The following is a 26,409-nucleotide window of genomic DNA, read 5'->3' as shown; positions in this document are numbered from 1 at the left end:
ATTTAAGGATTTTAAGTGCGCCTTCTATTAAAAAAAAAAATATATACGGTATAATTCCGATGGTTATTTCAATTGTGGGGCAATACATTCTCTCCCTTTTTTCCGGGGGGGGGGTGCAATAGTAAACTTTAGTAACCTTAGTAAACTTTATGACTCTAAACACTAAATAGGAAATAAAAACCAAAGCGCTCCTCATCTCTGTTCCTGTCTGCTCTCCACGGACTGCATCATCTTCAACAGTGACCACGATGTAAAAACGATGCGTTCACGAAAACTCGGCACTGATAATTCTGTCGTCCAAGTCGGAAATTTACGACTTCCGATATCATAGGAACCTGTAGTAGTACAGGTTAACTTGGAGGAGAACAAATAAGTTTGGCATATCGTATGCGTTTGCTGACCACTAAAATGTGTGCAGCAGCCATTTTCGTTTATTTTGGAAGCAGTCATTTCCAAGTTTGACAACTCAACTCATTTTTTACAAGTTGTTCAGAATGCATTATCACCTGCTGCTGGATCTCAACCAAGTTTTTCCAGACCACACCCCTCCTCCCTCTGATTGGCTGAGGCGTTAGTTTGGTTGAGAGGAAAAGCTGCATTACTCTCATTCCATTGGCAGGCGAACTCGATTGACTGCTCGAATCAACATTTATTTTTTTAATGTGGATCTTTTTTTAATCGCAGTCCAAAAATGCTTGCCGGAATACTTTAAGCCCTGATCCCCTGAAGTGGAGCTGTGTGGGTATTAACCAGGTGTTTTAGCACAACAACTCATGTGCCACAAGTAATATATATTCGATATAGTTCCTCATTGCTGAGCCTGTTTTGTGTTTGTAAACCTTTCATCATCTAATCTCTACAAAAACGAGCTGTTTGTCATGTTGGGAAGTAAAGCACACTGCAGTGTAAAGGTGAGGCAGCATGTCTCTGTCTGTTGTAGGAGTGAATTTCCCTCAGGATAAATAAAGTATATACCTATCATATTTATAACATTGAAATAATATAATATTGCACCTGTATATGAACTGGGATGGAAATAAAAACTGCAGATGGAGGTTGCAGATCCACCAGTTTTCTGCCCTGCAGCTTGAGCAGCATGCTGGTGCAGAGGATAGTGTTGTTGCGCCGCAATAAGAAGGTTGTGGTTCAATTCTTGGTGTGGGCCCCTGACCATGTCTAAGTTAATTGGTTAACTAATGACAAGTGATGGACTGGGCAACACCAAGGATCAGTGACCCGCATCCAGGACTCCCCCAGAGATTAGAGACTTCGCTGGACCCCTCCACAGAGACCAGGCTTCTTATGTGGTTGGAGCTTTCACTGTTACAAAGTAACACATGGTGTAATGGGGTACTCCTCATGGTGGCCTGGGTTTTCCAAGCATCTTACTGGATCAATGAAAAATAACCGCGTCCTGTTGTCGGTAGGAAACACTATGAGTGCCTTATTGCGTTGTTTTAACCCAGTGAAAATGTTTTCCAGCTTTAATGTGCCTTGATGGATTTTATATTTACCCGAGATCAAACACAGAGACAGCATCAAATGCTATATTTAGAATTTCAACTTGCTCTTTGTGATAAAACCTCACACCACATTGACATGTCCAATTCAAATAAAAATGCCACCGATCAGTTCATGCTTCAGATGGTTTTCTAAAATAATATAACTATAAATAATGTGAAGTTTTTCTGCTTACTTACATGCATTGCCAGTGGAGGTATTGTATGCAGTGATGTGAGTGTGTCCTTTGTGTGAATAGATGCTGTGTTGTCACAGCGGGATGTTTGGGGGCTCAGATAAAACACCCCTCCAAGTCAACACTCAGAAATGACCCCATCTCTTTGCCTTTCCCCTGTTTTTCAATTTATTTTTCATCTGTGTCAGATCACATTAAAAAAAAAAAAAGTTTACACTTTCACAGATGATTTTAGAGATTTGCCAAATCATCATTTTGAACCCAGTTGTTCTCTAAATATCTCGTAGATAAAACAGATCATGTATATTTCCGTTGGCTGGTCAGCTTGCCTGTCTGTGCTGGTATTCCTTGAATAAGCAATGTGTTACATAATGAAATATTATACAGTCCGTCTCTTGGGTTTGTTTTATTTACCTTATAGTGCCCTGTCCTTTGATATTTCCACCTCTCAGGGAGAAATGTTCTGAACCTCACATCCACCTCCGATGCATAAATATATTGCAGCAACCCTTCCTTACTCCTGTGGTCTTAGACTGTGCCGCTGCTGTAATAATCCCATCCTGCTTTCTCAGAAACGTTACAAAAATCAAACATCTATCCCAGTTTGAGAAAGGTGAGCCGTATCCATCTCTCTGTGAATGGCTTACGTATTCTTTAAACATGTCTGTGAGGGTTCCCGTTCATCCAGGTCATCGTTGTCCAGAGAGAGTTGAGTCGAGAGCGACTGGACTTGGTTCAATGTCCTTGAAGACGTCTTTATCCGAGGGGCTTCCTCAGTTCGTGCCTTCTGACCAGAGGAAGTTAGTCTGACAGCTCCTGAAGATCCATAAAGATGGAGCCTCAGTTTTATAGACAGAAACAGTGTTTGCTATGGGCTCCCCAGTGTCTCCCATTGTGGCGAACCTATACATGGAAGAGGTAGAACGCAGGGCCCTGACCTTCTTCAGAGGAGAGGCAAAACGCCTTCAAGCATATTGAAATCCTTTAAAATAAGGAAACTGGGAATTAATATTGTTGGCCATTGTTGTTGGCCATGGTTTTCTAAACTTTAAACGCCTTGGCTTTAGACTCCAAACCATCAATAGGTAAGTTTGTGACATGCTGAAATAGAAAGCATCATTTTGTAGGTGGATTACACTGAATATAATTTAGATGATGATGGAAATAGTTTGACTGGAACATCACCCGAGATCCCGGGCAGACAGAAGCAGAATTGTTTGTTTTGCTTCAAGATTCAAGTAGAGTGAGGTTTGGTTACATGTATTTTATTTGTTCTGTGAATACTCATCGGTCTCCCATCAATCAGTTTAGTAATCCAGTCCCTGAGATGGGAATCTGCCTTCGTGAACAAAAACGTAGCCAGTGATCTTTGAAAAACCAAAGGCTTTTTATTTTCAGGACCCTGAAATCATAAAAAAAAAAAAAAAGCGTTAAGAAAATTAGCATTCAGCAATATAGCCACATTTTCTATTTCATGTTTTCTAGTTAAAATACTCATCAGCCACTTGCCCTTGCCCACCCCCGTCCCTTTTCCCCTCGAGACCCTCTTTTCTCATTAAAGAACATTGAACTGCTTCTGGGTCTTATTTTCCCAAACCTTCAAAGAACAATCTGGCCAACATGGACCCAGCGGATGCGGCCCCCGACACTGCCCCCAACCCCCACCTTGTACATGCAGTTACCTACTGGAACAACATGAACAACTTCTCCAGGGACGCTCTGAAAGCAATCGCAGCATGGTAAAGCAGATATTTCACTTCAGGTTTCCCAACTCTCGAGGCTGGTCATTTCCTTGCTTGCTGGCCTCCCAACAGGCCCCTTTAGTTTTAGGGCTCACCTAGCTTAAAGTCCATCTGCTGGCACCATTATTAACCAGAGTTTTTTGCCATCCACACTGTTTGCGGTCTGCCATTGCTCTCATTCAGCTTTCCTCTGCTTTGACCAAGCCTCCTGACCCCTCCTCCGTTCCATTAACCTATCATGATCTCAGAAGTGTTTAGCAAACAGCGAGCATTATCTCTGCCCCCTCATAGACCTTATGATTGTGCAACCGAACTGCTCCCTGGTGTCCCTTTGCCTGCTAGCCGTCTGTACAACCTGTCACACCCAGAGAGGGAGGCCATGGAAAAGTACCGCTATGATTCCCTCTCTGCTGGTCTGATCCGTCCTTCTTCTTCCCCTGTTGGAGCTGTTTTTCATATTTTTTGGTATCTTTGTCAATGAAAAAGATCACACATTGTACCCCTGTATCAATTTTCATGGCCTTATTACATTACTGTCAAAAACAAGTATTAAACCAGGATTTCAGAGAACTGTTGGCAGTGGTTCTGGCATTGGAGGAATGGAGGCACTGGCACGAGGGAGCTGAACAACCATTTGTTGTATCGACTGATCACAAAAACTTCTCCTACCTCAGCTCTGCTAAACGATTAAATACCCGACAGGCCTGGTGGGCCTTGTTTCGTAGAGCGATTTAACTTCACTCTCTCCCGTAAACTAAACCCGATGCCCTCTCCTGCCAGGCCGCTCCAGAGAGACCCAACTCAGAATCAGAGACCATTCTACCTTCTTCCTGTGTAGCTGCTACAGCTACGTGGGAGATAGAGCCCATGGTTTGGGAGGCACAGCACTCCGACCCGGACCCAGGTAACGTCCCCGCTCACCGTCTGTTTGTTCCTGACTCTGTTAAGTCTCAAGTGTTGAAATTAATGTGCCATCCCGGCTTCCACTGCACCCTTATCAAGCAGCGTTTTTGGTGGCCTTCCATGTCCCATGACACCCGAGCTTTTGTGTCTGCCTGCACCATCTGTGCCTGCAGTGAGGCCTCTCTCCAACCCCCTGCTGGCCTATTACACCCTCTCCCTGTCCCCAGTCGTCCATTGCCCCACATCGCAGTGGAATTAGTCACAGGCCTCCCGCCATCGGAAGGTAACACCACCATCCAACTATTGTTGATCGCTTCTCTAAGACTGCGCATTTTGTGCCATTGGCCGTAAATTTCCCTCAGCTACTGAGACGGCAGATCTGTTTGCCTTTCATTTATTCAAACTCCACGGCGTGCCTCAGTATCTAGGCTCTGGGGGCCACTTCCAGCCTTTCGTCCAGGTACCACACATCTCCTGATGTGGACCGTCCCTCTCCTCGTCTCTGCCCTGGATCCTGTGCCTGCCAGCCCCAGCACAGCCGGACACCAGCACTCACCTGATCTGCTCATCAGCACTCGCCCTCGCCCATCCCCCTCCCTTTTTCTCATGAAGACCCTCTTTTCCCATTAAAAGAACACTGAACCCTCCCATCATTGGCTCTGTCTGCTTCTGGGTCCTATTTTCTCAAACCTTCTCAAATGCCTCAAGACCAGAAGGGAGCGCGCCTCCCTTTGCCCCCCCCACACACACACACACACAGGGGGGGTCGGTCGCTCAGGAGGCGGACCCAGTGCGACCCCCAGTTGAAACCACACAGGCTCTTACAATGCTGACCATTTCTCAAAGCGCGTGCTGCGGAGCGAGCGTCCCGATGTGCGTAAAATCTCTTCAAATGTAGAAAAACACCTCATCGAGAGAAGGAAAGAAAGAAAGACGGGGGAAGGAGAAAAAGAAAAAGGCAGCGATCGACATCTAATTCCCGATCAGCAGAGGAATTACCTCCAAAGCTCCGCGACCAGGTCCTTTTGGTAAGACTCAATAAATCTTTTTTTTTTATTCCAATCCGGAAAAATTAAACGTGCTTTGTTCACACACGACGCAGTTGTGTTTGTGATGTTTGCGTTTGATTGATTTTGATTAGTGAAAAAAAAAAAACAAAAAACAAAACATTTGAAAACCTTTTTAGTGAGATGTTTTCTTTTTTCCTCTAACCACACACGGAGACCAAAGAGGGGAAAAGGGAAATACAGTGATCCTAAGTGATCCCGCGGTGCGCCATCCGGGGCCACATGGCTTTGTTTCCTTATATGATGGAGCGAGTGATCAATAAATAAAGATCAGCATGTTGCAACGAGCGCCAAGTCCAGATGTCACGACCATGTGGCTCAAGGAGTCAATGACAGATTGGTGGTCTTCTATTGTGTGTCCAAGTCGTTTTGTGTTTTGACTCTTTGGATGAGTTTGTGGCTCAAAGCCAAAGTTTGCAACAGGCAAAAACCAGCGAAGAGTGTGAAGGCTATGTGGCACAAAAAACCCCAAAAACATTTAAAAATGTTTCACCTTCCTGTGTCCAAGACACAGGGAGGAAAGACAGCGTCTACTTCCTCCCTGTCCTGCCGCAACATATCAAACTGCGAGCAGAAGAAACCGCGCTGATAACAAGCGGACTAGATGAAAACTCGCAGCAGCAGCCTTTCTCTCTGTTGTTGGGGGCCAAACATACCCATGTGAAGGAAGAGCGTCCTGTGTGGGAATTCACCAGTGCACATCTCTGTTATTGTTGTGTGTCTGAGAGGAGTGAATTTACTCAGCAATGTTTTCCCTCTACATTCATTACATACAGTCCATTTCCATAGCCTGCCATCATGTATTTCCCTGATGTAGTTCCTCCTGCTTTTGTCTTTTGTCTAAACACTGAGCTGAACATTTGAGTGGTTTTGGACTATCTGCCTGACAGAACAGGCAATTTGGAGACTTCACCAGAGTCTTAAAGAAGCAGTCAGAGTGATATGCAACATAATCAATAGTGACGTGTAATCTGTCATTGGTCTCATCACATTGTTGTATATATTGCTGCATTAACTCCCACTAGTTTTTTAATTGTGCGTAAAGTTCAGAGGTTTCAGACATTTTTGAGAAGGGGGGATCATCACACAGTTTTTTGTGGTTCCTATTTATATGTTAACGGCTGAAAAAGTTTCCATCATGTTGAAGGCTGCCTGTTTCTATCTTTGACTGTCTGTGAGGGTGAAAATGTGAAGACTTCCACTCGTTTTAAAGAAGATGGCACCTGGTTATCAACTGATCCAAAGCAGAGGACTTATTTTAAAATATCAAACAAAGCAAACAAATGAACAACTTTCTCCTTTTAGGAAACAGACAGACAAGAGAACCAGGCTGGCCTGGTTGAGGGGACACGTTTTTGACTTTGTCCCCTATCTAAACACTAATGCCCTACTTTGGTTTTCATGAGTTCAGTACAGTGGAGAATAAGTAGATAAGTCGGCATGTGGTCAGTGACCTCAGCATGTGCTGGGAGTTTCAGGAGGAGCCGGACAGGTGCGTGCTGTGTGGGGGCCAATGTTTAATCTATGTGGGAAGCAGCCAGCCTGCCAGGATTTTCTGTGACTCTGAAGAGACCTGTGAATATCTTTGAGTCTTTGAGTCAGCCTGAGTGTTGAGTATCAGCCGCTGCAGAGGTTATTATTATCGTTGTCATGGGGCTCATAATTTGCTGGGTTTAACCTGTCCCTATCATGTGCTGTTGTCTATTTATGTTGGCATTTCTGGAAAGACATTGCCCTTTGTTGATGTTGTGTACTGAAAGGAGTTCACGTTTATTCGTATGTTTTGGATTAAAACGTTTCTACCTGTGCGTTTTAATGAGTGATAAGAAGTTTTTAAGAGGGGGAGGGCGTCCAAACAGTGCTTATTTTGTTCATCATCCCTGAGGAAGGTCAAACTGAAATTCTTTTACTTTTTCTGCTCTGTGGTTCTCTGTAGGTAAAAAAACGGCACTAAAACTCACATGAGTTTGTTCCCTGTGGTGTTGTCAGTACTCTAACTTAAACTCTCATGCTAACGCATGCTGCCTTCAAAACCCACAGAGACTCTCCAGAGTTGACCTTGTACGATAGGAAATATGTGAAGCAGCCACAGGTAGCCAGATAGTTACATTTATGTTATAGCAACATAAAAAGAAAATGTGAAAACAAAAAGACAAGAAAAGGGTTTCCTGGTGCTTTTGGGTTTACTTTGAGTTTCAACTCATTGCACAGTTTGCGGTTTTCTACTGACCTCGCCAAGGTTTAGCATTTTAAAAGATGCATCTTTTTTATTTTATCTGACTTTAATACTTAGTTTGATGTTGCTCTGTATATCAGGTTTTGTTAAGTGTTTTTTTTTTTTTTTTCAGATGATACCAGAGTGTAATGTTCTCGGATATATCTGTATGTAAACACGGATTCTGTCAAATTATATCTTGGCAGAAACCGTGGCTTACTTTTACAATCCCTTTGGTGATTCAGTCGTTCTGCGTGGGAGGAGTCCACATTAAAATAATTTTGACATCATTTTGTGAAGAATTTTCTGGACTGAGAGAATTTTTACATATGGACATAGCAGATGTACTAGAAACACTTAAATTCACTGTGGACCTCAACCCTCAGTGTTCACGACACAAAGTTTTAATACATCAAACGGATTTACAGCCTTGAACTGAATCATTCGGATTTGAATTTATTGTGCTATCAGATTAATTCCTCTGCTGGAAGTGTCTCTTTTTGTTCTTGCTCAGGAACTGATCTATAGTTTAGTTTAATCATTAGTGTGTGTGTTCTGTCATGTGTCACACTGCTTGGAAACAGGAAGGTGCTGCAGGGAGCTAATGACCTTCTGTGTCACAGCTCATAAGCTGATATATGAACATTTGCAAACGTAAAATGACATTCATCCACATTATAATAGATTAATTCATTTAAACATACTTATAGACTTATTTTTTTGCTACAGTTACAATACTTTTTTTAAGTTGTGCATTTTGTGACCAGTTGCACATAAAGAATAAATATTTTTTGGCTATTCTGTATGGAGAAAATATAGAAACAGAGAAAATAAGTAAAAATAAGTAAAAATACTTAATAGTTTGCTTTCAATTTAACAGTTTCAAACGTATTTGGAGCGCTGAAAAGGGACCTATTCAAGATAAATTTGCCATAATGAATGCCCGGGATTGGAATATGTAATTCAGGTGGTGGCGGACATGGCAGGACATGAACATGTGTTCCTCTGTCCCCAGCAGAGCACGTGGCTGACGATGAGCTGGCGCTGCCAGGCGCTCTTGGCTGAACGTCGCGCCTGTTCCTGATACACCACCACATGGGCCTCTCCTCATCTACATGTGCTTTTCCACTGTCCCCCACTTGTCACCTGCCCTTGCATGTTTGATAACCAGCTGGCGCAAGAAGAGATGGGAAATAATTGTTGATAATGCAGCAGCTACATGTCCTATTTGAGAGTAAAAATATTTTGTGAATAGTCGCTCCCTTGTGTGAACGGAAGGAAAACTCAAATAGCTTATCGTCGCTCACTCGTCCACCTGTTCAAACATTTCAAATGCCTTGTAAGTCCGGTCAGTCAGAATGCTACTTCATTTTCATGCCCCATTTCATCATGGATTGTGTAACAGAACGCACTGGTGGCCCCAGTGGAGTTTAAAAGTCTAAGTTTACCCCCCCGGTGCTCCACAGAAGAGCATATGTTCATAGTGAGGTTGCTCTATTCGGGTACAGTAAAACGCAGATGATACTACAGACAGAATACATTTTTGTCCCCTACTTTGAAGAAGCACAAATTTAGTATTCAATAGTAATACGCCCTATATGTGTATTTGCAGTATTTACTGCCTGGTTGTCGCACTTCGAGCATCACACGCTCAGTCTTGTGTAAATTGTAATGTAAACTAATAAAGATACCAAATACTGCAGACGATAAAAGTGATCTGAAGATAGTAAAGAAGTGACAGCAGCCGCTAACAAGCAGAGCTGGGAAGTTTTGACAGGCATGTAGACAGAGTCACATATGGTTTAAGTATCCAGCCTGCCCTTCACCATCACCAGATGAAATTACACAGCAGAAACAGTAGATGCTCTGTGTCTGTTTAAAGAGCAAATTTTGCAGCAGCTTCCTGATCTCAGTCCTTCAGTCCTTATTGTACGGTACCAGTGAGGTGTCTTCGCAGCGTCTCAGGTCTGTTTGCTTCGCGTTAATCCTCGTGATTGATTGCATTCCTCCAAAATGGGCAGAAGTGGAAAACCAAACTTTATGATAACCCTAAACTTTTAACTTGTGATAGCATTTTTTCTATGAACTGTGTGCTGCTGTGGCTGCTGTAAGATAAGAATGAAGCCCAACCTAGAGTTGGTAGGTTGTAGAGTTGGCCTATGTACCGTAATACTTTTACTGACAATTGCTGAAGGTTGCATGGATATTTATAAATACTTCATGAAAGCTTAACACCTGCTAATGCTTCATCTTATGAGTCAGTAAGCCCAAGTAACTATCCATTCATTGGTCATCTCTGGGGGTCAGCATGGCTGCATGGTGGTCAGTGCTGCTGCCCCGCAACAAGAAGTTCACGGGTTCAGTTCCCGGCCTGTGGCCTTTCTGTGGGGATTTCCCCCCGTGCCTGCGTGGGTTTCCTCCATGTACTCCAGTTTCCTCCCACCGTCCAAAGACATCATGTTTGGGTTAACTGCTGACTCTAAGTTGTAATGTGATGGACTTTTGAACTGTCCAGTGTGTACCCCGCCCTCACCCAATTAGAGCTGGGATTGGCTCCAGCACCCCCCACAACCTGGAAACAGATAAGCGGTTGAAGATGAATGAGTGAATGACTGAATGAATCACATTATTGCTGCGCTCTGATGAACAGATTCTCCAGTAAGTCCACCAGTCGAGCATTCATTGTTTTCCGTATAATGACAACCAAGTGTGTACGTTTTTCCTCTTACGGAACTGTTTAAAAACCATGTGAAAATTAAAGGCTGATCTGCCAGCAGTTGCATTTATGCAAACTCGTCAGCGCTTGATTGTGTTACTCTTCCTATTTGCAATTTAAACAAGGAGTTCTCTGTGTTGCCTTTCTGTAAAGGATCATTCTCAAAGTCAGGTGTTGCCACAGGAAACACTGACATCAGGACCTTTTACATTTGCCGTGCCATGAAAGGACATGTGACCTCATGGTAAATAAAATCACTCTCTAGGTGAAGCAATGCAAAGTTTCACTGATGTTAGCTGTTCATGTTGAAATAAAATACCCGCTTAGAGCTTTTATTTTTTACCTTGCTTTATTATCCATTCCTTTGTAGACCACTGTACCTGGTTATTGTACTGAATATCACGCAGTGTGTTTGTTTTACTGTGCTCAGGGTTTTCGGTGCCCTCTGTGGTGTGGTCTCAATGACCCTCTTCAGCTGTACAGTATGAATAGCAGTGACAGTGATCTTCTGGCTCAGAAGATACTGTGAACACAATTGAGCTGCTGTACACTGGTCACAGCGGAAATGGCAAACAACACACTATTGTATCTGAGTAAAATAGTGAAGAGGATTCATTGGGGGTCATGGCAGGCTATAAAAACCGATTTCTTTCCCATTTCATAAAAAGGGAAAGCTTTCTTTAAATCATTAGTGCAGTGCGCCCCAGACTCGAGCAACACGGTTAAAATAAAGAATCGCAGTATTACAGTAATTGCTGTTTTGCACAGTGCTTTTCTCTAATTGAAGGGAGCCTTGTTATGAGTGATTTGGTATTTTATTTAGTATACATCATAAAGACTGCTGTGGTCATTGTGGTGGATCACCACAGTAACGCTGATAATCTGCAAGTTTTGACTTGAATGAAACAAAAGACAAGCCCAAACAAGAAGAAAAAAAAAACAAAACCTCAAGTAGATGTTGACCTTTGACCTTGTGCAGAAGACGTGCGCCTTGTCCGGAAAGAAATTTTGATCAACCTTTCCAGCATTCACTTACACCTCCAGCATGCTCATGTGTGCCGTTTGCGTAAGCGTGTATGTGCAGTACACGTTTCAGTGACTGAATGGAATGAGTGAGCAAATGATCTCAGGTTTCGATTGTGTAACGTAACAACAGAAATCAATATCAGAAGTGAGTCATCACTTTCTTTTGCGCTAAAGTCGCAGAGAAATATTTTATGTACCTTCGCATTCCTTTTACATCTTCATTTTAGCCCAGTGGCTTCCACCTGAAAGCAACGATGCCCAAACAAACAATAAATACAGAAATCTTCATCATTAAGGAGCACAACTGTAGTAGTTTGACAGAAAATATAAATTGGACCTGATCTTTCACTGCGGGAAGTTAATCTGGAAAATGTAAAAAAAATGTGTTTTGAGGGTCTTATAGAATCCAAACGGTGCTGCACATTTTCAATGAAAGATTTTGGAAACAAATGGTGCATCTACATGCCACTCATGTCTTTTCTGCCCCTGCTACAGGTACTTCTAAGACACTGAGCGACTGCCGAGGATCACGTCCATTGAGCCCGTAAAAACATTGGATCATGGAACCTGCTCAGTCAGAGATGAACATTTTCCCCAATGGGAAGAATCATGACACTGGAGATGAGACGAGTGTGCCAATGAAGACGATGCTCGAGGAAGGACAGTGAGTATTCGTTCATTATTCCACATATGATATATATATTATATATATTATATATATATATTTAACATGGCATGAAAAACAGTTTGACTTTTTACATTCGCTATACCAAAATGACTTCAAATGAAACAGCTAACTTTTAAATGAAATTTTTTGCGGGGGAGGGCGGGGAAGAAAAAAATCGTCCCGTTAATCTGACCGGGAGAAGAATGTGGTGAACAACATGCAGTTTGACTTACTCCTTGCTTTTTTTTGTAAAATGCATGTTTACCTATTTTTTGTGCTTGCTCCGTCTGGTGGATCCTTGTTCAGAAATGGCACTCAAACAGTCAGGTATGTCCGTGGAGATTTTTGTGACTAGTTTTTCTGCATATAATAATGACAACAGAAGAAATCTTAGCTTGACTACTGTTCGTGTGCAGTTTTTGGAGATGGATGGAGAGACAGTCAGGTAACTGGTTTTGATTTCCCCCTAGATTTGAAGACCCCGATGGAGGACGGGAGAATGAGGAGTTTTTGCCCAGTGCAGATAAAAGGAAACCATTTCGCTTCACAGATGTGAGTGTTAAAGCCAGTGTTTACACACAGGAAACAAAAAGACCATTATGTTTTTCGATTTGGAGGAGTTTTTATGATTGTTTTTTTCCCAACAGTTTGAAGGAAAGACCTCTTTTGGCATGTCTGTCTTCAATTTGGGCAATGCTATTATGGGCAGTGGAATCCTGGGGTTGGCCTATGCCATGGCCAACACTGGCATAATCTTCTTCTTGTGAGTAAATGAATATGTTGTCTTACCAACTCAAACACAAACTTGTGTTAATGGTTGGAGTCAATGGATTTTCAACGTTCTGTCTTTCAGCTCTAGCTATCTGTTAAATGGCTGCATGCACTTTAAAAGGTTGTAAAATAGAAACTAAGTGGCCGCTTAAAGTGGGCTGTCCTGGTTGTGCGATCAAGTGTCAGTGTAGAGAAAGTTACTTACAGGAGTGATATTGAATCTTGCATCTTTCATTACATCTGCTAATTCATCAGAGTATATCAGATGATATACTCCCATTCATGCCGTTTTGCTCAGGCATTTGTCCCCTCCCTCGCTACTTCATAGAGACCCCAGAAAGGCCACATCCCAGAATAACTGAGGCTCCGGAGCCTGTATGAGGTATCTGAATTGCTCATTTATCACCCCACCACCACCCCGTGCAGATGACTGCTGTTAGACCATGACCCTGTTAGTCCGGCTCTTGTAGTCTGTGCTTGTGTAGTTGATGAGACTAGCGGTAGCAGGACTGGAATAGAGAATTCCCTGAACATGAGCTTCAACTGTGGAAAAGAAAGTCAGGCTGATGCTAGGGCCTTTTGGAGAATAGCTCCTCTTATGAAATTTCTGGTAGGAATCAGGTCAGTAGGTCGTCGCTGTGTAGCAGCAACAAAAGGCGTTTCCTTTACATTTAACTGTTTTCAACCTGAAAGTTTGCCGTCATGAAGCTGGTGATGACTTATGTCAAATATGACGTTCAATAAGCAACACTTGGACATCAAAGTTCACCGAAAACTAAACCTGTTGCATGAGCACAACACAGTGGGAGTCCTTCATTTCTATCATAAGACCCATGTGAGGGATGTGTGAGAATGTAATATAGTGGAGAAAAAAAAACATCACTGGTCATATTATTTTGTTCTATTGCTTCAAAAAGACACACATGAAGTAAGATTTCAGCTTTAACGGTGGAGTCTTTGGAGAGATTGTATCTTATACCTCAGCTGTGGCAAACGCTCAGCTGTTTCAGCAACTTTAAGATGTAGCATTTATTTTTTGTCTATTGAGATAGATATATTTAGAGAGCTAGAGCTACAGGCTATTGGCTTAGTAACATGAAAAACGGTTAAAAGAAAATAAAAAATCAGTTATACCCCCAATTTCTATTGAATGGAAGACACGTGACTCTTTGAACAGGCTCAAGGAAGTCTTAATTCTTAGAAAGAAAACAAAAGAGCTTTCTAAGGTAGGCTTTGATTTATGATGCAGAGGGGACTGCCTAGTTACAGTATCCTGAAACCTTCCTCAGAGCACATCCATGAACAATAGATGTGCTCTAAGATTGATGAGTGTGCTCTATTAGCTTTTTTATTAGCTTGTTCTTTGTTGCCTCTGAGACATCTCAGTGCAAAGATACAAATCGGAATTTTCAGTTTTCGTCAGCATTATTTCTGCGCAACCCAGGAAGGGTTATGGAAGGTTATGAAAAGCCAGACGCCTTGTTGAATATTTCACCAGGGTGCCAGGATACAGAGAAGGATACGTCTTCATTAAGACAAGCCATTAAATGTGGTTTGTCCAACAGACGCTATTAGCTCGGGAGTTGAGCACTGGTTACTGTTCAGTAAAATCTCAGGGCTTGATCTCCATCTCTAAAGATTCATACTTCATCAGTGGCTACAAGAAATGCACGAGTGTACAAATAGTTGGGAGAAGGTCGGAGAAAAGTGATGTATTTGAAATCGCCATCCGACTCTTGAGGAATGCTGAGATCCTGTGCCCAGGGCTCTGTGCCTCCGTAGGCAGACCACAGCAACTCAGTAGCAAAGGGGTTATGGGAAATAACATTTTCTTTCCCGTGTGACATTACTGACCTTTTATCAATGGAGTTCATTGACTGTTTCAAGAATGTCCCCTCTTGTCATGTGTTAAATATTTGTTATAGCACAATGTCTAGTTTGCATTTTGAAACTTCAAAATTCCATGCAGAGAGGGAAAATGAATGAAATTCAATGAGGGAACACCAGTTTGTGATGCACGGAAAGTGGGAACTGGGGGGAACATGAGATTAACTTTGAAATAGTGGCCTAACACAGGTATATGACTTTCCCTTTCATATTGTTTCACAGGTTTCTTCTGACGGCAGTAGCAGCCCTGTCATCTTACTCTATTCATCTGCTGCTCAAATCCTCTGGAATTGTGGGTAAGCTTTGTGCCATGCCGAGACACTTTGTTGTCACAGTATGACCTCTGAATGTGTTACAAAGTTTTTTCCTTGAGAGAAAAAAACAAAACGTCGATTTTAAAAAACAGTAGGATTTAAATGTTATTTTAGTTCACTGGTTAAAATACATACCTATGTTGTTATTACATAATTCTAGAATGACAATATTTAAAAATAATTCTTAATCATTTATGACATTGTTATTTAGGTTTGCCAGGCTTCCTAGTCTGTTTTTAAGTGTAAAAAGTAAATTGAGTTTGTTTACTCTGTTTCGTTTTTGGCTTAGCTTATAGCAGCTGGACAAATACTAAAACTGTTAAAATGACACCAGGTTCTCCACCTGCCAAACCCACCTCATCTTAAGTTATTTCTTTTAAAGTTATTGTTTTACTCAAGGGGGCGAGGGTCCCAGCAAAAACCAAATGTATTGTTTCTAATCTGTTGACAGGAATTCGCGCTTATGAACAGCTGGGGTACAGAGCCTTTGGCACTCCTGGAAAATTGGCTGCTGGAATAGCAATTACCCTGCAGAATATCGGAGGTGAGACGCCATAATATCTTTACCAATATATCACATGTCTGCAAACACCCTGGAGCAGAAAAGTACATTTGATTAGACAGTCCACCCAACCAGCACACATCCATGCTTGTTTTAAACCACTCAGATTCAGCTTTGCAGGAGCAATATCATTTTTAAACTCTAATTTCACCACCACCACCAACACACAGAAATGCCCTAATTTTCCGGAAAAGCAGTTGGCGTCAGCTCAGTGTACTCAGTAGCGGCCTGTGATCCATCCCATACACAAACAGGGGTGTTCTAGTGACATGCTTTCGCTACAGTTTCTCTGTCTAGAGGTGTACCAACTCTTGGCCACACTCTGTCCTGTCTTGTTACAGCAATGTCCAGCTACCTGTACATTGTTAAGTCTGAGTTGCCGCTGGTCATCCAAGCTTTCCTGAAGGCAGATCCCGACTCTGAGTGAGTATTACCATCAATGCTCCGTGTTGAAGCCACGTGATTCCGTGCTGCTGTTGGCCCAGAGCTCACACGCTGCTCACAGGGTCAAGTGGCCTGGCCGATTTTCATACTGGGGAATATGCCAGTTTGTACCATTCATTGATTTAATCATTGTTGGGGCGGTGATAAGAATGGTATCTTCTAATTGGCTATGCAAACAGGCAGTGGTGGGGGGAGGGTGGGGGTTATTGTCAGTTATGTATACACACAACATAAACCCTCGGAGCTTTCAGCTAGCGCAAAGGTGCTGTTCACGTCAGAGCCATGCCACAGACACTCTGCATAAGGCCATGGAGGACTGAAGTGGATTCCATCTGTCTGTTCAAATCTAAAAACAAACCTCGTGCTCAGAAGGGAATGCAGCGACTGCAGCCACTTTCCTCTGACAACATCTCAGGGCCAGAAGATCTAACTTTTCAAATATGTTGGCAACTTTGTGTTTTTACATACTGGAGCTTTCAGAGACTTTACAGTCGAGGCAGTATACATTAAAACAGCCTCTACACAAGCTATCCAACCAATGTTGTGGCCTTAGAGTTAGGGTTGGAGTTAGGGTTACTCTATAGTGTGTTACTGTTCTTGTTGTTCCATTTTTTACCATCCCAGTAAGGTAAATCTTACATGAAGATAAGATATCCCTTTATTTGTCCCACAATGGGGAAATTTGCATTGTTCCAGCAGCAAGGCCTGCACTCCCCGAAGGACAAGTCTTCACCCTTGATTACTGATCAGTTTGAGAGCAGGATAGCCTGCCAGGGTCAGGAATTTAGCAACAATCAAAGTCGTATTAAAGATGACGACTCCATTTCTCTCTCTGTCTCACTCACGCACACACGCACTAATGACAGAAGCAGGTGGTGTCACATAGGTGCCAAATTCTGACGCCATGCATCAGGACAGGCCAGGCCATAGCCAGCTCTTAACAACCAAGACACAATGTTCATTTCCACTTGATGCGCCTCTCACTTTTGAAGCCTGTGGCGTCAAGAGGGTACAGTGGAATGATGGGTGGGTGGTGGGCCCGTGACTTTATTTCTGGCCTGTGGTTGCCTAAATATAAGTGACATTGATGTGTGACAGACATACAGACAAGTACCGGACGATTGTGCAAGGGAAGGTAAAAACTGTGGCATGAGGATATACTAATGCATTATGTGAAATACCCAATCTGCAGTGGAGTCACTCAGAGAGAGGATCTCAGAGCTGTGGAGCTCACACTTGAACTTGAGTCATACCGAGGTCGTGAGGCTTCAGTCTCGGATTTGCAGTAAGATGCAAAAGATGAAAGGTGAGCATCAGAAATTTCCGAACTGACAAGAAGTTCAAAGAGGGCGTGACCTCTGACTTGTGCAAGCTCCCATGCTTTCAAGGAAGAGACGCCGCCAGTCTCGTAGATCATCATATGCTGGAGCCTGCAGGGCTGTGGAAGACAGCTGATCCCGCTGCTGGTGTCTCATTCAGAGGGTTAAGAATAACAGGCTTGGCAGCTCATAAGGGGGCTGTAGGGCACAATGACCTCTCCATGCACGGGATTAAAGTGACAGTGATCTTTAGTGGTTTTAATATCACTTCTGTGAACTGTATTGTTGCTCACAGTCCACTCAGGTGTAAAGCTACTGATTTTAAATTTGATTTACAGATTTTGCTCCTGGCTGTATGTTTTCCTGAGTGATATATTCAAGGGCAAATATGCCTTTTCTACTTCATATGCTAACCGGCGGTGGCCCAGCTCGAGGACTGAAACAAATCTTTTATTTATGTAACATAAAGCAGCTGTTAAATCCCATAGTGTCCGCTTACTATAAACAATAATATTATAGTCGGGGAAATGTCAGTTCAACAACACAATGATGTGGAGCTACTGCTCAGCACCAACACCTGCCCATATACTAAGAACACACGCATCCATGTCATGCTGGGCATTCAGGTTGTAGGAGGGAGCTGCGTTTTATAGGCAGCATTGATGGTGCACACATATAGCACACGTTATGCAGCAGCAAGGTCCCCTGTTGGATTGAAAGGGAAGCATAAGTCAAAAAACAGGATGTGAAGGACGTACATGGCGAAGCTTTGAAGCCGACATCGGTAGTATTTGTGTGATGGCTGCTTTGTGTTGTGTAGGCGCCGCTCAGGTCTCCTTTTCTGTTAAGTGCCACATACATCATCGGGGTTATGTAACAGTCTATTCCAGTGCTACTGTCAAGAGCAACATAAGCAGACAGGTTTTTTTTTTTTTCCACAATCTTGAGCAAGCCGCTGTTGTCATCCGATGCAACATGTCAACCTTTTGGCCCAGCAGATTTTTCTCAACCTGGTGACGTTCAAACATTCGATTTGTGTGAATTCAGGAAAGGCAGTGCCAATAACCGTGTAACCAATTTCTCACCATCTCATTCTCCAGTCTATTTTTGTCTCTGCGCTGTGTTTCTTTGTCAGTATTTGAAATGTTGAGCTCACCAAAGTAAACTAGACTCTTCTCCCAACAGCCTGTGGTACATAAATGGAAACTACCTGGTTGTCATGGTCTCTGCCAGTATCATCCTGCCCCTGGCTTTAATGAAGCAACTTGGTGAGTCACGCTTCAGCAGTATGTTCTCTGGCAGTTTGGCGTATTTTCATTTGGTCTGTGATTGTATTGAGCCATGTGAATCCAACTGAAATAATCATTCATCTGTTGTAAGAGACATGAATGAAGGGCCCAAAACCTGAAAATGGATTTACTAAAGTAAATTAGTTTAATACATTAAATTTTTTTACTTAAAATGCCACAATTCGGATGTGTTTTTAAGTCTAAAACACAATGTGCTACATCAGAGTCTTGACTTTTCTCTTTCACTGCTGTGAATTGGTTTCCATGGGTTTTGATTTGTTGTTTTTTCTCCTGGAGCCATTGGTACAATCTCAGCCTTGCAGACTTTGAGAGACCAGTCAATCATGTCTGTGCCCTTCGCTGACTCTATGAAGCATCTTACTGTTTTCACTTAGTTGTGTGGCTTCGAGCAACTTTTAGATCCTGAAGGTTTAATTAATTCCCTACAGTTTTCTGGTTGTCCATTTCAAAGTATTTTGCATTTTAATGCATTGCACTCTTTTAACTCATGCATTTGCTAGTTTCTGTTTAAGAAGTATTTTCCATCTTTAATGAAAATGTGCTTTTTTTTTTTTTTTTCTTTTTTTTTTTACCTCGCGCCAGCTTACATAATGCCATTATGATGGAACATTTGCCTCAAAGTCAAGTAATGAGCGTGTTTTCATCCCACCGCTGGCAGGAGAAACAGCAGGTGCCCAATTAGACAGAGATGGCCACATTCTCTGTAGCAGTCTGAGCAACTCACATCAACATGAAATAAACATGCTCTTTCTGACCTCCTGGTGTTTTGAGGTCATTCTAACTATTGAATTTTAGGGATGTTTTTGCACAGGCCCCATTTACAGAGCAGTAGGAAATCTCTAGGCTTTCTGTGTAAGCAGTAAAGCTTGTATCGTCACGTGAAGACCAAAAGGATAACGACAGTTTAGGAAGCTGTCACATTGATGTCTTGTTCTCGTTTTTCAGGTTACCTTGGTTATAGCAGTGGCTTTTCTCTCAGCTGCATGGTGTTTTTTCTCACTGCGGTAAGTTGGTCCAGCTCACATAGCCGCACAGCCTCACTGTGACTCTTTACAAGGAGCCTCGTTTGTTCTGGCTTGTCATCTTGGCACATCTCGCTTTCGTTCCCACCCTTTTCCCTTTCCCACACTTGCCTCTATTTTCAGTGGTATGCAGCTCTGTTTGATAGGGCAAATTTAAGAGCAGCTTATGGTCATCAAAGCTTGAGAATAAAACCATAGTATTAGAGGCTGAATCCCACTAATCTGATTCTTTCTTTGATTATATCCTTGCTTTTCTTTCCTCCTTTTACATGGCACTGCAGGTCATCTATAAGAAGTTTCAAATTCCCTGCCCATTCGAAATGTTCTCAGCCAACAGCACTGCTGCCCACCTCAGCTTGAATGTCTCAAGTCACAGCCATGGCCACGACCACGTCAATGGTCTGCTTCATGCAGAGGATGATGACGCTCACTGCACCCCACGCTTGTTCACCATCAACTCACAGGTAGGCTGCCGAGTTTTCATATCTGGATCATTTTCAAATATTGAGTTCTGCAGGTGCACTTTAACTCATGTTATGTTTGTCTTTACAGACAGCATACACCATTCCCATCTTGGCTTTCGCATTTGTGTGTCACCCTGAAGTTCTGCCAATTTACACAGAGCTCCGCAAGTGAGACACCCCTCTGTTAGCTGCAATATTTCATAGCATGTCAGTGCAGTATGTGGCATTCACATGATGGTCAACTTTTTCTGATTTCAGTCCAACAAAGAAGAAGATGCAGAAGGTGGCAAACATCTCCATCTTTATCATGTACACCATGTACTTTCTAGCAGCCCTCTTTGGCTACCTAACCTTTTACGGTGAGAACAACTGGATTCTTTTTTGTTTGGACGCACTTTCTCATTCAAATGAATAGGAAAGTATGTCCAAACTTTTAGACTGGTAGTGTATAGCTATGTGGAGGCATACAGATGTATTTCTCATTCTGTAAAGATACATTGATGTGATGCAAAAAAGCTACACAGTTTTGGTTAGAACTGAAAACTGAGCAGTGAGAGATGCTTTCTGTAAAAGAGAAGTGTTAGTTAGTTTTCTATGTCAATCTTGCAATAAAATCTAGAATTTTCCAGTTAAATTCCTGTAGCGGGTGCGGCAGCAACAAATGAATTAACTATTTAATCACTATTGTCAAGAAAAAAATGACATTCCCCAAATTCCTACTCTATGGTTTAATTGACTATGATTTTAATACTACCTATTATTATCAATTGATTTATTATCAATTTTCCACACATGGAATTAAAGCTCCCTCTTGTGGTTACTATTTGTTCCAATGATACTCTCCAATGCGTCGTTATTTTTTTGTGACATTCAAGTGTAATGTGTCTCTTTATATTCTCTTTATATTCCTGCAGACAAAGTGGAGCCTGAACTGCTGCATGCATACAGCAAGATTGACCCCTATGACACTTTGATCCTGTGTGTGCGAGTGGCTGTCCTCACTGCTGTCACACTGACTGTCCCTATTGTGTTGTTCCCTGTAGGTTTGTTGTTGATTTGCTCTCTGCAGTGCTTGATGAATCTTGTATTGTTGATTCTTAAATAAATGTTCTGTTTGTGCCTTTCCACAGGTGCGCAGGGCCATTCAGCAGATGTTCTTCCCCACCAAAGCTTTCAACTGGTTGAATCACATTGGCATTGCTCTCATTTTGCTCTTCTTAATCAACATGCTAGTGATTTTCGCTCCAAATATCCTGGGCATCTTTGGCATCATCGGTTAGTTTAAATCTAATCCAAGAACTTTTTTTGAGTTTTGTTATTGCAACATAGGTGGTGTTAGCAGCAATTCACTTACAGTCTAGAAGAAATGTGAGTTCGGCATTTAACTTCATTCCACTACACACAAAAATCTACCTCACAATGGAAATGTTTATATTTGTCTCCGTCATGTTTTCTTCCACTGAAGTATGCATGCTAACCAATTAGCCCTGGTCCATCTCATCATGTTCTCATAGTGACTCACTGCTGCTTCCAATCTGCCCTGAAGCCATAGCACTGGCCAGAGGAGCTATTATTACTTCTGGCATTATAGAGCTCTTATCAAGCATCCTACTCCCAAAAAGAAACACCATTCAGAGAAAACTAACAAAAATCCCTTTAGCATTTGTAGTATTGAAAAGGTGCAATAGTCTAAAACAGTGATGGTTTAATCCCACAGGCTGTATCCAATTTTAAAACTGTTTAGCTGGGCCTTTTATGTTATTAGCTCCTTAGAATTACACAACAATAGAATAACTCCTATTTACCTAGTTTGCCTTTGTTTTCAGACTGAAACCTTCTTTTTTTACATTGTATGCTTCCATCCATAAAAAGCTAAATAAGAAAACATGACTAGTGCATGTTTGCTCATGGAAAGACTGTTGGCTTGTGTCAATATTGTCGTCATATTCTGTCCTCAGATTGAGCACAACTAACAGGGCAGAGGTGAAAGTTGAAAAGATAAAAGTTAAAGGACCGCCAAGGACATTTTCAAAGCTTTCTTTGCCTTGATAAACATGTGGATGCATTTAAGTACACATGTGGGTGCACATACAGAGTGCGCCTGAATATATGGAATCATTCAGCCCACATTGTCAGATGATGGAATGGAGCTAGTCGCAAAAAAAAAAAAAAAACAAAAAACAAAACTTTGTTTAGAGGTCAAAATCTGGGAATTTAGATGTGTTTATTCTTGGTTAAAAACTGTTGAAAAGCAGATAGAAAAAAATTATAACACAAAGATTTAGGTGTAAATATATTATGAACCCTCTGGAAACTTTTAAAATGTACTGACTTACTTAAAGTTAATTCCTTTCCTCAAAAGTTGTCTCTATCGTGTAATTAAATTCAATTTGATAAAATTCGGCATGCAAATCAGGTACCCCCTGTCCATCTTGTCACTGACTGGACATTTTTCCAACATGTAGTGATGCTCAGAGGTTGTAATATAACCTTTTTACCTTTTATTTTTGTGAATGCAACAATGGTTGAAGGTCTGGTCAAAGAGTACTGAACCTGAACTCTTACATGATGATCCCTCTTTTTGAACTTTCATTTAATCTCATTATTAATGTTGAATGTAATGTTGAATAACATTCAGCTGTATGAATACTGTGTTTATATCTCCATCATTTCCCCACATTTAACTAGTCCTGCTACTTTACACTTTCAGGTGCCACGTCGGCTCCCTGCCTCATTTTCATCTTCCCTGCTGTTTTCTATATCCGAATCGTCCCCAAAGATGAGGAGCCCATGAACTCCCTCCCTAAGATAGTGGTGAGGTTATAGAAGTCTTTTTTCTTAGTGCTGAACCTTTGATTATAATAATCTGATGATGTGATTACTTTTGTGATACATTTTCCATGCCAGAGCTCATGATTGTCAAACATTTGTTTTCTCATCTTTTATTTAGGCTATCTGTTTTGTTGCTTTGGGTGTCTCCTTCATGATAATGAGTCTGAGCTTCATATTCCTTGACTGGACAACGGGGAGCAGCCGTGCTGCAGGAGGCCACTAGAGGATGTTTCAGTGTGTGTGTGTGGGCAGGAAGCTGAGAAAAAAAGTTGGTCAGTGTAAAAGGTCCCCTACCACCTCATTTGGCACACAACACAGGGCTGCCCAGCATACAGCCTGGGATTACACCAGTAATATAGAGTATCTTATATTGAATGGAATCACGCTAATAGAAATTTAATTAACTTAAAATGTAGCGTGGCATACCCTGAACAAAATCCTACTATAATCAAGTTTAATAATTCAGATTAACATAGTGCAATGGTAATGTCATTTCGAGAAATCATCAGGGTTGAACAGGGTCTTTTCCTTTCGCTATCGGATTGTACATCCTCATCCATGATGGTGAAATGGTCCATTCCTGTTACTTCCTTTATATTTACACACAAACAGGTGCAGCTGGTGCCATTTGGAAAAGGTTGATATCATTGTTTTCAGGCCGGATGAAGGAAGAGAGCAGTTGGCCAAATCACTCACAGTTGATCAGTATAAAATTTGGTCACTGCTTTGTGCCTTTTCCATGAGACGCACCAAACCGGCAGCACCCTGAACTTTTCATCATCATGTAATATCGGACAAATTGTGCTTTACAGCCTTAAAGCGCATATGGCTTTTCATTTTCAAGATCTACCAATTGCCAGATTTGATATGTGATGATTGATAATATCAGATGGTTTGCTCCATATGCATAAATCAGCAGTTTCTTTACAAACTCAGTGCCTTACCGAATTAGGAACAGTGCACAAACATACAGTATTAACAGGAGTATATTTATTTAGCTACTACAACTTTGTTTTTAAATTTAAATGGACTCTATTTAACTACTGTATATGTGAACTTAATGATCTCTATAAACGTTATCTGCAATTTTAGTTTTTGTCTGAGCTCCTAGTATATACACCACCAGTCAAAAGTTTACTCATTTAAATGAGTAGGAAAGTGTGTCTAAACTTTTGACTGGTAGTGTAGTTATTAGTGGTTTTACAGACAGACAACGCTTTTAATGTGGGATAAAATAGAAGGAGCTTGATTTCCTTACTTGATACCTCCTTTTGGAAAACATTTAGCGCATATCTGCCAAACTGTGGCCTTGACTTCAAACCAAGCAGCGCTATAGTGTTTACACTGACAGTTACCCTGACCTTTTTGGGTCAGGTTCATTAATCACCATTTGATTATTTTCCCTCTTTATATTTTCATTAAATTCAGAGGAATTCAGAAACAACACTTTCTTTATGATATAATACTACCAAGTATTTTTTTATCAACATGATCCAAGACTTCACTGCATTTTTCTTTACTCATGTCTATAAATGACGTAAATATGGTCAGACCATAGAGAGAGTTTTGGTTATACTTGTACTCCTGTATCCAGGAGTTGAGATGTATTATATGGATAAAAATGTGTGGGCACGTGAGCAATGTACATATTGCAATACTTATTGAAACAAAACCAAAACAATCTTGGCGAGTTACAGCTTACTGACAAAGGTAATACAGAATATATGGTTCATCATTTTTTTTTTATAATTTATATTATTTTAGAATATTTAATTCAAACACACAGTCCTGCAGTATGAATTTGTTAAGATAAACCCACTGGTGGGGCCGGTACTTCATTTTCTTAATTTGAACTTGTATTAATCTGTTGTGGTTCTGAAGTTATGCCTTTGCTGTGATAGTTTGAGATTATTGTGATCCACTTTCAAACTTGTTTAACATTTAGGGTTGAAGTTACGGTTTTGCACGTTACGTCCTCTGTGTCTTGTAATTGGTACAGTGAACTGCTCAACTTGTCATACATGGATGTTACTGTATTACTGTACAAATGGCATCGTATTGTGACATGTATCCAAGTCCCAGTCTGTGCTATAGTTATTGTGTTGTGTTAGAACTGCGAAGCCCTTCTTAAAGTTTTTCACAACAATAATGTTTTAAATATCGCTGCTCTGATTTTCAGTCAGTGACGACACAGCAAATTTAGGGTTAATATGGGGACTTAGGTGGATACTTCATATATTTTATGATTCACCAGACTGATTTTGGGTACCATAATAGCACTGACAAAGTGCTTATGAGTTCACTTTTGACAGTACAGGAGCATTTCTATTATATATATATATATATATATAAATATATATTTCACAAATTAACTTAAGAATCGAAGAGTCATATCTTTTGAATCAAACAACTCAGTGAAATATTATTTCAAGTACTTGTAGCCAAAGAAAGTTTTACTTTGTATCATAACACTCAGGCTTCAGAGAAGTGCAATGTAAAGCATAACTTCTCTTCTTATTTATGTATTGTTTTGGGGAAAATAATGAATAACAGCAAGAGAAATATTTAGTACACGTATCAACCTCCATCCCCTACTGTTCCACTGTTATTTGCAGTGGCTGTTGAGTTGGAAAGAAAGTGTTAGCTTTGTCATGTTTTTGAGATTTTATTCATCACGAAAAGGCTTCAACTTTTAAACAGGTACCACAACTTAAACCAAGACCCTTTATATTCAATATGAATTTTTCATGCACCCAAATAAATCAATATTTTAATATAGCTATTAATCAAGTAACAACTATAAGCAAATAACAAGGCATATGGATTTTGGTGAATAGGATGAGGCTTTATATAAATAATGTAAATAAATTTCAACTTTTTATATTTGTGATGCATATTTACAGTAGCTTGTAAAGTGTAAATAGCAGGGACAGTTTTAGTTTGGCAATAAAATAATTGTAGATGTTTTTACATTGTCTCTGTTGCTATTATTTCCCTTTCTGTTTAAACAAATCAGCACTTATATCTGTTTATGTCTGTAAGAGCAAATTAAGAAATCGTATAATTAGACAGATAGTTTTTCTTTGTGTTGCTAATAATATGTTTAACGTTTGATGGATTTTATGCATTTATATTCTCTACCCACACACACGCCCACGCCCTCGTGCTTTGACCATGGTTTCACAGTTTGTAAATAAGACTTGGTGTATACCGGTTCAGTGTTTCTGTCATGGCTAATCTATGTTTACCGAAATACATTTAACCTGAACTTGAGGTCAGTGTGATGTCTGCTGACCTTGTTATGTCAACACACTGCAGCTTTTCACTGCATCACAGTGCAACGCAAAAAGCCAAGAGAAGACATGGCTTGGTTTCTTTTCAGTCACTCTGACCTGAAAGTCACTGAGCATATTTATCTCGCTGTCAGAGTAAAAAAAAAAAGCTTCAAACTG

General features: G+C 41.1%; 1 protein-coding gene across 3 annotated transcripts; it reads left to right on the top strand.

Annotated features, from left to right (window-relative positions):
• Positions 1–5,149: 5,149 nt before the first annotated feature.
• LOC115043119 (sodium-coupled neutral amino acid transporter 3-like) lies at positions 5,150–25,995 on the top strand. Of its 3 annotated transcripts, none has more exons than XM_029501300.1 (17): positions 5,150–5,369; positions 11,861–12,029; positions 12,339–12,359; positions 12,503–12,584; positions 12,680–12,795; positions 14,913–14,986; positions 15,456–15,548; positions 15,908–15,989; positions 18,515–18,597; positions 19,585–19,643; positions 19,943–20,125; positions 20,214–20,293; positions 20,384–20,484; positions 21,040–21,164; positions 21,256–21,400; positions 22,836–22,939; positions 23,076–25,995. In XM_029501300.1, exons 2-17 carry the CDS (start codon positions 11,926–11,928, stop codon positions 23,178–23,180), a joined length of 1,557 nt encoding a protein of 518 aa, XP_029357160.1. In that variant the 5' UTR covers positions 5,150–5,369; positions 11,861–11,925; the 3' UTR covers positions 23,181–25,995. The 3 variants fall into 3 exon arrangements, with proteins under 3 accessions (XP_029357160.1, XP_029357162.1, XP_029357161.1); XM_029501301.1 differs by lacking the exon at positions 5,150–5,369 and adding an exon at positions 9,532–9,588; XM_029501302.1 differs by lacking the exon at positions 12,339–12,359.
• Positions 25,996–26,409: the final 414 nt, after the last annotated feature.

Source organism: Echeneis naucrates, chromosome 5 (genome assembly GCF_900963305.1).
Source record: "Echeneis naucrates chromosome 5, fEcheNa1.1, whole genome shotgun sequence".
Lineage (NCBI taxonomy): Eukaryota > Metazoa > Chordata > Actinopteri > Carangiformes > Echeneidae > Echeneis > Echeneis naucrates.
Note: the sequence above shows the minus strand (reverse complement) of the source record. Positions and strands in the feature narration are given on the sequence as shown.